Source organism: Opisthorchis viverrini (genome assembly GCF_000715545.1).
Source record: "Opisthorchis viverrini unplaced genomic scaffold opera_v5_12, whole genome shotgun sequence".
NCBI lineage: Eukaryota > Metazoa > Platyhelminthes > Trematoda > Opisthorchiida > Opisthorchiidae > Opisthorchis > Opisthorchis viverrini.
The window spans coordinates 3,457,497-3,471,253 of record NW_008751668.1 but is presented as its reverse complement, the minus strand read 5'-3'; the positions used below and the strand labels follow the sequence as shown (position 1 = coordinate 3,471,253).

Here is a 13,757-nt window from a genome sequence, read left to right as displayed (position 1 = left end):
CAGCGTAAGCCTAGAACATTAGAATCGTATTACTGAATTAGGCGGACACATACTCAAACAAGCCATTTGATCTTAAATAGTCAGCAGTCAATAATTATGAAATGCTGGCCCTAAAGCAATTTGGTACGAATTGCTGAACGTAGATGTCTACATCCCAGGTTTGGTGAGCTACAACCAGGTGAGCTTTTAAACCTATGTGAAAACAAAAAACACCCTGTGCAGACCAAAGTAATGGATGGAAAAGGGGCCACAGCGATACTGATCTATCTGAAGACCAGTGTTACGCTATTTGGTATGATTACTGGGTTAGCGCTGAATAAGGCATTTCGACAAAGAATAGGGTATACCTATCCCTCAGTCTGGAAAGAATCCAGATAGTGACATCGGGGAGTCAGAGGATTACGCCCTGATTATACTTCTGATATTTAAGGCAGGTCATCAAAAAAGGTAACGGCAGCTACTTAAACTCTGCGACTAAATTTAAAAACACGTCTCTTGAAACAGTTCACTTTACCTAGCTGATCTAAACGTAGTTTGCTACTAAGATTATTCCCACAATCTCTCGTCTATTTTAGCATTTGTCAGTTTCCTATAAGAAAACGCACACAGATTGTTTTTTGCAGCGTGAATCTTAGCTCCCTAGCCCTGAAAAACATCAAAATATATGTTATGCGCCCTCTTTCACTAGCCTACGCATTATAAGCATTGCTATTTGCGAATGAGGAGTCTTTCTAGGATGTCCTTTAAGCATAAGTCTTTATGATTAGGTGTGCGTGCATACTATCCTATATATGGATTATTTAAGGACCTGAGGAAGAGTGAGTTGACTTTCTGAAACCTAAGCTACCGGTTGTTTGTGGTTGTTAGAGCGTTTTGTCGCACTTTTGACCATCATGTGCCGTTGAGCCGGTAAAAAGCAAACCCCTGCAATCTAAATAGATATGTTATGATTTAAAATCTCCCTAGGTATCTAATTTCTGAGAGGCTTTTTTACCAATGCCACTTACATGCATTTCAAGTATGCATTCCATGCATCTACTTAGATGTTTTCATGGCCCAAATCCAACCGAATAACCATTAGAATCGAACCACTGACCAACTTCTCGAGGTCTAGAACCATATGATGGGAACGCTGACTTTCCTCTGACAGGTCGTTTGTCAATAGCGGGGCCAGTATTAAGGACGGCTTTGAAGCATTGAAGATAATAAAGGGTCACTCTACCAGTTATCAGGAGGATTTATTGTATCAAAAGATAACAAGTCCCAACGAAAATAACTTTGCTACTGTGAAAACCTCAAGTAGTTCAGTGTTAAAAGCTGTGACTAGCTTTGGGTCTGCGACATTCCTAAACAAGCCCGGGTACCGTATCTTTTTCTCTCAGCCTAATACAAATTTTGCGCACTCTCGGCATACAGAAGAGACCGCTAAGTCTTGCGTGTGATGTGCTCTGCTAAGCAATAGTTGCAGTCGTAAAACGCTTCACATAATGATTCGCTGTCCCCAAAGGTTTTGTACACTCCCCTGACAATCACTTGCGCGTAGTTTCCGGTCATTTTGTGACATTTGCCGGTGTGTGCTGACACCAAGTTTACTAAAAAGCAATAAACCTTGATCTCTAGCTGTGCCACTAAGAAGCTTGGTCGTTTCGGAATTGAAAAATGGTGAATAACAGTTCAGGCACTGAAAACATTTTACGTGATATAGTGTGAAACCCAATCACATGCATATCAAAAGATCCATACGTCACAGGCCTTGTTTAATTTGTATGAAACGTTGCGTCACGTCCCTGCCGAAAATAGAGGTTTTGGCTCTATTATTACTTGTTTTGAGGAACACACGAACCTGCTATCCTTTGCGCTCACCTCAGAGCTTTGACAAACATAATAGCCAGGATATCTAGCCCTTTCATAAGACGAAATTAGCCATTTGAAAACTCAATGTGGCTAGTATAACTTTTAGCCACCAGGTGTCATGTGGTCAACTACGAGAAAAGGTTCGAGCACTGCGCTTGTTATACTTTTTGTCTGTCTTCTGGTGACTGTAGGCCTTTGGCTATAATGCTGATGGTGCCCTACTAATATTGTCTTTTTTGGTCCATTATTTGACATATCATTCATTTTCATGATTAGGTTAATCCTGTAATACCCATTATGTAGCGCACATGTTGCCGACATTGTCCTGTCTAACATATTGCACCTACTTTGAGGACGCTACTGTAAGGTTGCTTCGGATCTCGTAGATGTTTCTCCGTAAACCAAAAATGCCACACTTGGATATTTCCTGATGTCTCATCAACCTTCTCTCATACCCTAATAAATCGTCACGTATGATTCATTCAGTAAACAAACTTTCCTCGGATATTTACTTGAAAACATTTATGAAGCCCTACGGTCATGACTTTTGATCTAAATATCTTTCACTTTTGTGAGACAAAAATAACCAAAAATGCATAACATTGGAGTCCCTGTTTTTATAGCCGTATTTTGTAGTATTGACTCAGTATCCCCCAAGGTCGTAAATTTCAGACTCCATAACTTTCGTTGACAACCGGCTTTTTGACAGATGAGCTATCTTTTTTAAATACCTGTTGCTCTAATTCACAAATCTCTATGTGTGCTTAGATTAGCACATTTATTATTGCTCCGGAATGTTTAGACTTTTATCCATTAGGTGAAAGTTGATTTTACCATACATTCTAATCCCCCATTCTGTTCACTCGTCTGTTGGTTACCATCCAAGTGTGCAATAGACAAGTCGAATGTCTGTAAGCTTTCTCCTTTTATACCTACCTATTTGCCAGTATCACTAGCTGTATTGCAGCTAAATTATCCGAACTACAGTTCAAATTTAATCGTCCGGTACCCGTCACGCACCCCTGACACGGCGCGCGGCTTAGCATAGGCTCGATTTACTTTTTATGATAGGCAACTGATCGGTTCTTGAGCATCCTATTTTTAAGTGGGAACACTTGAGACTTTCTAATTGACATCAAGCTCGTCGTTGATACTCTAGTCCCGAAAATTACAAGAACAAGCCCTGTGGAAAAAACTATCACAAAGGGACGGTGACTAGGTAACATACTATATGAAAAAAGGGCAAAAATTGATTTAGGAAGCCAATGTTTGCTTAAAAATAAAATGTTTAATCTGAGTGTGTCATAAAGAGTCCCATGTTATGGGCATTTTGGTACGTCAGACACACCGCTCTAAGAAGCATGCTTGGAAGCGACCGTATTTGTAAGTTTGCGACAAGCGATCACGATCTTGTAAGCAGTTAAGTATGCATACTAAAAAAGCGCGCACTATAAGTCACCAAATTCCTCCCTATGGTTTTGTAAGTATGACCTACAAAGGCACTTTTTTCAAAATAAAAAAGTATTATTTCACAAATACATAACGTATGGCCCTGGATGTGCACCATGTATCAGTAGTAACGTTCTTTGCACCTGATATTTCCTTTGATAGCCCGGTTTTGTTCCTTTGGTGACGATGCATGGCTAAAATTCGTTTCATTTTTTAGTCATGCTCATGATGTGGTGGCCAATGTTGGTTACATGTTTCCGTGTGGTTTGATTAAGATTTCAGTAGTGATTAAATCATTTATTGTTGTGTTAACAATTACTTTTAATTACTTTTAATCTGCGGATGAAGTAATCCTCGATTTTTCTCTGCTCAAGACTTCCCACAGGCAAACTCTATGCGGACCGTGAACCCATTCGTTTGGTTTCGAATTTAGTCAAATCAATCTCTCTATCTTTTTGTTGATGATTTATGCATCTACTTTTCCCGTCGTTCTCCTTTTTTGTAGTCGGATACTACTACAAATAGTCCAATAACTTCCACACAATAGCTTTTCTATCTGTTTGTTGAATACACACTTGGCTTTTACCGGTTTTAAATTGTGTCAGATTCCGTGCCACAATTCCGCTAGATATTCCGTTTGAAAACACAAATTGCGTAGTGAGGCACTTTTCTCGTACAAACAATAAACGTAAGATTTGCACGACGCTTAGAATACATCATTGCAGCTCCGGAATCGCGCACATGCTTTGTTGCAAAGCAAGTAACTATGAACTTATACAGGCTGAAGCGAACAGATACGAGTCATGATTCATTATTTCCGTGGAGAAAAAATTCCTTATTTATTTTTATACTTTATGGTAACAGATCTCCAAGTTGTGAGCCCTTGCTCTCATCAATTCTTCAGTGGCAGTCGTTGCCAATTGCTGACTGAGAATATACTTTATTCTTCCACTAACTTCTGCTTGGAATCTGCGCAACTCCACAATGCCTCTCAAAAGTCGGCAAAAAAGAAACCCTATACCGCTTCATCGAACTTGAAGGTTGCACTTGTAAGCCGCAAGTGTTAGTTGGGTACGGAAATTATGCAGAACATCTGGGTGTCCTTTGTTTTTTACTAATGTGAAATCAAAATTGATTTCCCTCCCCTGTGTCCTCATTCCCACCCAACGTGGTTCAGGCATCAGCAGCTTTGTATATACGACTTTCTGTTTACACATGCAGTTATTTGTCCATTCTGCAGCAGTATCAGTTCTAAGGCTTGCAGCTCGCCCCTGGTGGATGAGTAATACGTCGGTTGTTTATGTTTACTCGCCACTTGAATAGATATGACGTTCAGCGAAAACACTGGCGTTGGACTCTGCATATTGAAGGATATAATAAAAATCGAAATGTATTTTATTTCTTTTACCCACACCAGTGCTTTACAAGCGTTGGTATTGTCCGTTTGATACAACTACTAGATTACATGTCGACTGCACCAATAAGATGAAGATAGATTTCGGTGCCGCATACTTCCGTTTTGCTAACTGTATTGCTCACCATAAATCTCGGATGTTTCAGCTTTAGCTAGCAGTTACTCGTCGAATAGTGGGATCTTCGGTAAAGGTTGAAAAATAGAGAACTGATATGGATTGTGAGTATCAGTAGATCGAGGTATTTCCAGTGCGAGGTGCCACGGATAGCTTCCTTTGCCCGTTGATAAATGCCCTGGGTCCTCACCTAAAACGAATTCTGATAAAAGATTTTGCATTTGCCCGCTACTCGTTTTGAATCTTCAATTGCTTTTTAAAGCTCTTGTTGGGGAAAAGCGCGTACTTAATCCCAGAGACTCCTTGTAAGCAAGTCATAGTTATGGCGCTTTAGTTTTCGTATCTGAGGTTATTCAATTCTTAACGTACACCCACTCTATGATATCATCACAGTGGTCTTATTTTGCTCATCGATGAGGAGAATGTTCAATTAATAATATCGTTACTGTTTGTTCCAGGGCACATTTCATCTATATGTGCGTCTGAAACGTATACCGTTTTATAATGAACATCGCCTCAGTCTATGGTATCATAAGGTGGCATATTCTGCTGCATTCCGTGATTAGGTTGTCATCGTGAAACACTAGTGTGCCAAGTAATTCCAAGTACTTGCCTTAAAAAGGTTCCATGGAAAATTAATAGAAGATGTGGAGTGCAATCTCGTATTGAATAATTACAAGAAGTAAACTCACACAAATTCATGATGCGTATCTCGCTGTGCCTGCACTTTGCTAGTGACTGGTTCGAAATGCCTCTCGCGAGAAAGTAATGTGGTCTTTATTAAGGCGCTAGAAAGAGCCCAAGGTCATCCATGTGTTCAGTTCACTTTGCGGACTCACGGATTCACCTATTGATACACAGGATCGAGGCTTTCGCTCAGGTTTCCCAGTTCGGTTTTGTTCTGGCCGTTCAGCAGCTGTCGTTCATCTGAGAGGCGCAAGCGAGAAAATGGTGTACTGCTCTTTACGTTCTCAGCGCAGAGCAGTATGCTTGCCAGCGCGGGGACTCGCATAAATGTGTTTAATAGTGATTGGAACTGGGTTCTGGAAGGAGCGTGGACGACCGTCGTAGGAAGGTTGCTCCACGCAGCTACTACATGAAATGAGAAAGGATTTTGCCCATTGCAAATCCGCGCTCTGAGCTTGAAAATCTTCTCATCATGTCCCTACCGTTGATCAACCGTGAAAAACAGTTGGCCAAATCTTGTTCAATCTGGGCGCAAGTAAGAACTGAGTCCCCTCGGAGGGGACACACTTCCAGGGCGCCACGACACGCGTTTCGCAGTCCATGGATTTAAGGCGGGCAACCATTTCGTGGCGGCTCGCCGGACACGCCCACTCAGGGTTGTCTTTCGTTCGTCCTGAGGAGACAACAGTTGGCATATTCAGGAGCCGGTCTGAGGTAGGCCCCAGAGAACATTTTGAAGTGCGTGCGAGTAATGCGGGTGGAATGTGCTCCGAATCATCCGCAGAACGGCGATGCCCTTTGGGCCGTTTCCCTTTGATCCAGTGAGAATTATATGCTTGAAGTGAGCCAGATAACCGAACCCTTTCTGGCATCTGTCCTGGTGAGGTATTCTGGTCCTTTCTCACAATGCATGACAAAGCATTCAGTGGGACTCCTCAAGATGACGTTTTTCCTCGACACTTTTTGTTAGTCAGAGGAAGGTGACTGTCCAAGGAACACTGCTTTGCAGCGTCTACACCCGGTTGGAGGGCGTTGGCGTTGGATCTCCAAGATTTCATGTCGTCCGCAAAAGTGGACACGGACTGGTAAGAACATTTGGAAGGTCGTTGACGTAAATCAGAAACAGCGGTAGTGCCAGAACGAAGCCTTGAGAAACTCCAAAGAAGACTGTCGCTGAAGGATATTAGGTCTAACCTGGTTACAGTCGGAATGATATGTCTGATGGGAACTCCTCGATCCAGTGAAGAATTCTCTTTTGAATCCCGTAAGACCCGAGTTTGTGAAGTAGTGGGTTGTGTGGTACTCGAGTGAATACTCTTGAGACGCCGAAAAACATGACTTATGATATGAGTCCGTCGTCCATCACTGCCCTCCAGGAAGTGGTTTCCAGGACTCCAGCAGTGGTAGCTACCTGATACTCCGGGTTCAGGTGGTGAGCTAAACCGTGAGAAATCTGTGCCATATTTGAACTTCCCCTTTTCTGCCGAACTGAGTCGCCTTTTTCGTGGCTTGTTGCTTTTCAGTTACCAAGATGATGGGAGTGAACTTTTGACATGAACCTTTGGAAATTAGGCTACAACCTGCTTCTATGTTGCTTCAATGGGATCGCTGATATTCACAGTAGAAAATCAGCGAAGAACATCAAAAATCGCCCTTCTCAGTGAATATGGAATATGCCAAATGAGGAGTGGAAGAACCATCACCCCAAAGACATGAACCCGAGAAAATGTTTCCAAAGTTCTTTATCTAAGTTTGCTACTTTTATCGCTGTACCCCGAACACCATGACACAAATTTTAGGAGCTTGAACGCCGGTGCTATTCGTGTAGATATCGACGCAAATTGTCTTTGAAAACTGCAGCTTCTCGTGTTTTCGAATGATAAAATGTGTCCATGCGTCACTCGCAAGATTTGGTACATCATTGTAATGCGCGGTTAGAATGCTTCGGAAAATATCAACAGTAACGTCAGCGAAAAAAATCAGGTGTCTTGCCACCGTCAGCCTGAATTTCTGATTCATCCACGAAAATACCATAAGGTGGATGTTGTTTACCTTCTCATGATGTGATGCACCTAAATCAGTACTCCATGTGTGGAGTTCCAAAACTCATGGAGCCCTCGTCAATCTACCTCACAAATGACTCACATACAGCGTTCGATAAGTTATCGAGATTTGTAGCTTGCTCCATACAGGCAAAAAATTTTGCACGACTGGTGGCCCTAATCTCTCTTTTTATGTACCATCATCTTTAAGGCTATAGAGTTTCCCGCCGTGCATAGTATTGCATATTTCAACCTCTGGCTGTATGTGATCCAGAGGCCCAACATGGCTATCTTCCATTTTAACTACTGCCCGGTTTACAGCTGCACGGATCCAAACTGAGTCAAAATTACCTGTAAATTGTATTGGTCCGACTCTACCGGTTTCAATCCTCTCATCTAAATTTAATCCAGGAATGCGCTACCCTTATCCGCTTTTTGCACATTCGACGTCCCTTGTGTGGCCTTCCGGAACCTCAGAACACCCAGTGTGACAGTGCGTTAAAGACACGGCGTTGCCATACCCAGTGTGATGGTGCTTTCGCAAATATTCTCTTCCTACACTTGACAGTCGGCTATTGCCTACTCAGACCTTTAATTTTAACAACTAACCGCTTTTTTACCCGGCCCAAACCGCCGCCTGGATGAGTTCTTTCTAACACGTTGAACCCATCATCCGAATCAAACCACCCCTTTTCCGATTATACTTTAGCTCGCTTCTTTCACGAAATCCAAGATCTTACTTGTGATGCCCATTAGGCCCTATTTAGTGGCATTACCGCATACCCGCGAATATGATTTACATTTGACACCTCTTCAACGGTGCCACCAGTGCGTCTGCACAATTTCAGTGTATACTACGTTTTTGAGGAAAGACTTGCCATCGTCTTAGTTGGACTTTCTCTATCTCTTCAGACAGCTCTGTGCATTCTGTGACCCTGAATATTTGCCCCATCGTCAAAGGGTTTTTAAATTTTAATCCCAGTTAACCGGCTTCATTACTGAACTGGTCATACTTCATGCCCGAATTTTCCATTACTTCTTGTTCCCCCTTTGCCCAGCTGAAAACACTGACAGTAATTGCTCCAACCGCAGCGTATGGCCATCATCCACTCAACCTGGCTAGTCTCAAAACCATAATCACATAGTAATCAAACATGATCGAGATTTTTTGTGGCTCTACGTAGGCCTTGCTCCGCCTGCGTCACTCTTCCACCCTAACCCAAATCAAGCCGCCACAGGAATACACAATTCCTGTCCGATTATCTCAGCCTCGACGTCCTTTACGGAGTTGTCCAGATCTTGATGTATGTCAGCGCAATGACGGCATGGTACTGCCATAGCCAGTCTGATAACACCCCCGCAACAATTTTCCTTTTCCTCCAACAGTCACCTCTCGCCTACTTGAGGCTATGATTCCAGATACAAACAAAACTCTCACCTGGTCACAAGGGCCCTCGCAGCAAGTTCGTTCGCACCTGCTACAGATTTTGTTTGGATTCAACCAACCTGGTTTCCTGGTGAGATTTCGGTTCGCCCCTACGGCAAACACTTTAACTTATGGCCATCGTTCAGCCTCATGCTACAGCACAGCCTCTGCCAAAAATTTCCGCAACTGACTCATCCACAACAGCAACATCATTAAATCTACTTAGCTGCAAAGTAAAACATTTTTCAGACGAAAATTGCTACTTATATCCACTTCAGTTTCTTCCGCCTCCATCTCCGTCTTAGTTTTTTGTGACCCTGCCCATTTACTCAGCTCCCAAAGTCGCTCACTGCCAGCAACGATTTTTCTTTTTTCATTTCAAGTTCACCAGAAAAAATCGTGACTCCTGCCTTATTTTACTAAAATTTCGATTCAAAAAATACCGTGACCTTCCACCTACTCCGCATCTTTCGCTGGATATGGCTTCCCCAAGTTGGGTCGTTGTGGCGACCTAATTGTGCCTTGATTGTCACGTTTCCCATAAGTTTGGAAGTAGGTCTATTCTTATTACATATCGCATGGCAACCATGTCCCTTAGGCTGTCTTTTCGCCAATTTTTCTTCCAAATTTTGGTTGTAACTTCTCAAGCATGTTTTAATCGACATGCTCCATGTGAGTTGGGAGATAAAATTTACTATTATTACTACATAATACTGCATGGATTGTTGATAAATTTTTGCTCCTTCGTTTGACGCCCTCGGCCCGAGTTTGAAGGGAACGATTTCAAATTTAAAGCGTGCATATATGCTAACGTTCTTCATCCAGGTCGGGCAATCCGGGAAGTTTATGCATGCTGTGAGGTTCACGGTGTATGTATTGTCCACATTCACATCACTCTCGTTTAAACAGTAAAATGGTAGTAAAACTTTCACCCCATAAGTCAAGTGTCCGGAGCCCGAACATCGGCATGGCCATTAGATATGCACTGTTGATGGGCTCTAATAAGAATAAAATTCCAGTCCAGTGCTCCTCTTACCTTTGGTGTGGCTTCAACAGCATAATTGCGCCAGGACAGTATGACGTCCGTTCAAACGAGTGATGTGAATGTTAAGCTGCGAGGGTCACATCAAAAGCTATGTTGAAGACTGCAGAAAGATTGTAAAGCCACTGAACTCTAAAAATCCACATAGTCTTGGAGTAGGAGAACGACAGCATAACGGATTAGGTGACTTCCGTCATCTGGAATCCATTATAGAGGGCCAGGAGTTACCTAAAATCCGCCCTATGCAGTTTGATGGTCATCCCAGGAGCCATTGGAGGTTTATGAATCAATTCGGGCTTTACGTCGAATCAAGACCCAAGACCAGGGAAAGAGGCTCGTACGCGTGCTCCGGTGTAGCCAGGGAGGCTATCGAAGATTGCCTCATGCTTCAGCCTGCGGAAGGATATGAACGTGCCCGCCGAATTCTGCACGAGTCTTTTGGAAGGTCTCGTGTGGTTGCTAGAGCCCTGATAGATGATCCCTTTAAATGTTGTCGTTATACCTCGTGCAAGGCAAGAGATCTGACTCAGTTGGCCTTCAAGATGCAGAGCTGCAAAATAGCTCTGGCTTACATAAACTACAGTGCAGAACTGATTTCCCTGGAGAATTTAGGTAGGTTAATGAGGTGCTTGCCCAATACTTTACAACACAAGTGGGCGGAATTCGTTTACCAAGCCACTCATGATCGGGGAGAGCCAACCTTCGCCGACCTCACACAGTTCGTTACTCAAAGGGCGAGAGTGCTAAGTAGTTGTTACGGCCCTCTTGCAGAATCCGTCACGCAAATGGACCAAGGTGTACGTGGCCAAGCTGTTACAGATGTAGGCAAGAGCAGGACCGCTTGGAGTCATGCGATCGTTCGCTCAGATCAGGCCCCACTGTTGAGCGAGATCGGTCGTAAACACCGTATCAACAACTGCGAGCGCTTTCTGTCTTTCGAGCCAGTGGAAAGATGGTCCACCTTAAAGTCTCTCAACGCCTGCTTTCGGTGTCTTGAAGGCGGCAACAAAGCAAAGGACTGCCAACTGCAATATCGATGTGGAGTAGATGGATACTGAGCCAAACACCACGCTCTGCTACATTCGAAACCACTAGATAAAAAAGCAGAGTTAGTTCCTGTAGTCAAAAGCAATGCAATGACTGACCGCAAGACGGCTGTTTCCCTAGGACTACTTCCAGTTCGTCTGAGAGGTCCTTCGGCAGAACTGATCACGTATGCCTTCTTAGACAGTGGGTCCGATACAACTATTGTGTCATAACTTGCTGCACCAACTCGGCATAGCGAGTCATCAAACGCCGCGTGAAATACAGACAATCAGTGGATCTTGTTTAGCAGTAGGAGACTTTGGAAGCTTCGAGATGTGTCCACTTCACGGTGACGAGGTTGTTTTAGTGAAAGGTGCTTCAGTAGCATCTGGAATCCTCCCATCATTAGTCGTAGACTCAGGCTCGGAAATTGCAAGTCGCTGGGTTCACCTGAAAGAACTGCTTTTTGAGGATATTCCGTCTAAATCGGTTGGTATACTTATTGGCTGTGACGTTCCAGGAGCTCACTGGGTGCTAGATCAGCGGTTGGGAGGTCAAAAAGAGCCATTTGCCGCAAAGACACCGCTGGATTTGGTTATTTTTGTGCCACTGGGACCGGTTAACCGTCAGCTGCCTGTCGTCAGCGGAGCCATCATTGGAGGGTCAACTCCGGTCTTTATACGATGCCGACTTTGCGGAAATTGATTCACTTCGGAAAACTCCATCGGTGGAGAACAGGCGAGCGGTAGAATAGGTGGCCGCAGGAATTTAACACTTCAGGGGGGATTTGTCGTACCGCTCTTTTGGAAAGCAGACCGACCTACTGGTTCTTCGAACTTTTCGGCAGCCTTGTCACGACTGCACTCGTTGCGAAGACGCTTCCTGCATGACCCAGAATACTTCGAAGCATACGCAGACGTCATCTCACGGAATCTCGAGAAGGGCTATGCAGTGCCGGTTCCCTCTGAGCTGGTAACACTACAATCAGCAGCAAGATGGTACCTGCCGCACCACGCAGTGTTGAATCCCAGAAAGACTGGAAAAATGCGAGTCGTATTTGACTGTGCAGCTAAGCACCACGGAAGATCGCTGAACGACATGCTTCTCCAGGGACCAGACACAACTGCTGACTTGGTGGGAGTTCTTTTGAAGTTTCGAAGAGACCGGGTTGCTGTGTTGGCAGATGTCGAGGAAGTGTTCATGCAGGTCCATGTACCGCAGCCAGATCAAGGTCTCTGATATTTCTGTGGTTCCCCCAGAAGGATTTTCATAGTGAGTCTATTGAATAGCAAATGGCCTCTCATGTCTTCGGCGCCGTCTCTTCTCCGTTCTGTGCCAATTTCGCTCTAAGACGAACAGTGTCTGTTTTCGGCGGGGATTACGACGACCGAATCAAATCGTCTGTAGTAAACAACTACGTAGACGATTGCTCGGTGTCAGTACCTTCAGTTACTGACGCAAAGAGGTTTGTGCAAGGAATAACTGATATATGTCCAAAGGGGGTTTCACCTTCATAAGTGAGTGAGCAATTTCCCCGATGCACTGCAAGGGCTCCCATCGTCTGAACAAATGTAAGCTGTAGTGGAGATGTCCCCAAAGACGATGAATACACAGCGTTCGTTGGGCATTGAATGGGATCCATCTTCTGACATCCTTTGTTTCCGGTTTCACATTCCCGAGAAACCACTAACGCGAAGAGGAATCCTAGCAGCTGTTTGCTTGCTCTTCGAACCACTAGGGTTGGTATCCCCTGTATACTTAACCGCGAAACAGCTGCTACAGAAACTTTGTAAGGCCGGTCTGGGTTGCGACTCTCCTGTCAGTGAAGACCATTTAATTCGGTGGCATTCTTGTTTAAACTTGGTCAAGTCGATGGGAGTTGTGCAGTACCCGACATGCTTGCACCCTGACAATTTTGTGGGTGTCTGTAACCCTGAGCTCCATGTACTCTCAGACGCGTTGGAAACAGGTTATGGCGTCGCTGTATGTGCACGTTTTGTGTCAAACGATGGTCGAGTGGCATGCCGTTTGATTTTCGGAAAATCCGGAGTTGCTCCCTGTAGGACCGTTACCGTTCAGAGGTTGGAACTTGCTGCCACCGCATTAGCCACCAGGGTCTATAAGCTACTTATTGAAAGCTTACCCAACTTCTCCGTGGCCATTCTCTGGACGGACTCACAGATAGTGCTTTATTACATCAAAAATCAGGCTGCAAGATTTTGTACCTTTGTAGCCAATAGGCTAGCCATCATTCAAGAATGCTCCTCACCGAGCGAATGGAAGCACGTGAAATCATCGCAGAACCCTGCCGACCTAGCGCCCAGAGGTATTATAGTATCGAACGATTTGAGCCGCTTGATGTATGGACCAGAGTTTATCAACGAACCGAAGATTGTTGTGTCACCTTTGCCCCCTCTCGGATACTCGATGTCGTGGAGCTGAAAACGAGCCGAGCAACTATTGCCGTTATTTCTGCTCGAAGTGTGTCCGGGCGTTTGTTTACCCGATGGTCTAGCTGGTTTGTGTTGTTGAAATCAGTTGCATGGTTGAGGCGCTCCATCCACTGCATCATGCACAAATTAGGAAGGTCTGTCGTATTGCCATTTGTAGGTCACCTACAAATGAAAGAAATGACAGAAGCTCGGGTGGTCGTCACATGAACTATATGTCCATTTATCAAGTTTCACCGCCACACTGACGAC

At 44.2% G+C, this 13,757-nt stretch overlaps 1 protein-coding gene across 1 annotated transcript in view; it reads left to right on the top strand.

Moving 5' to 3' along the window:
* T265_01180 (hypothetical protein) overlaps positions 1–9,502 on the top strand; it is a gene marked incomplete at both ends in the record, with an annotated part of 49,910 nt that extends 40,408 nt beyond the window's left edge. Inside the window, 2 exons of the mRNA XM_009165141.1 lie at positions 6,494–6,604; positions 9,371–9,502. Of these exons, the coding sequence (XP_009163405.1) occupies positions 6,494–6,604; positions 9,371–9,502 (243 nt within the window). The remainder of the gene's footprint in view (positions 1–6,493; positions 6,605–9,370) is intronic.
* Positions 9,503–13,757: the final 4,255 nt, after the last annotated feature.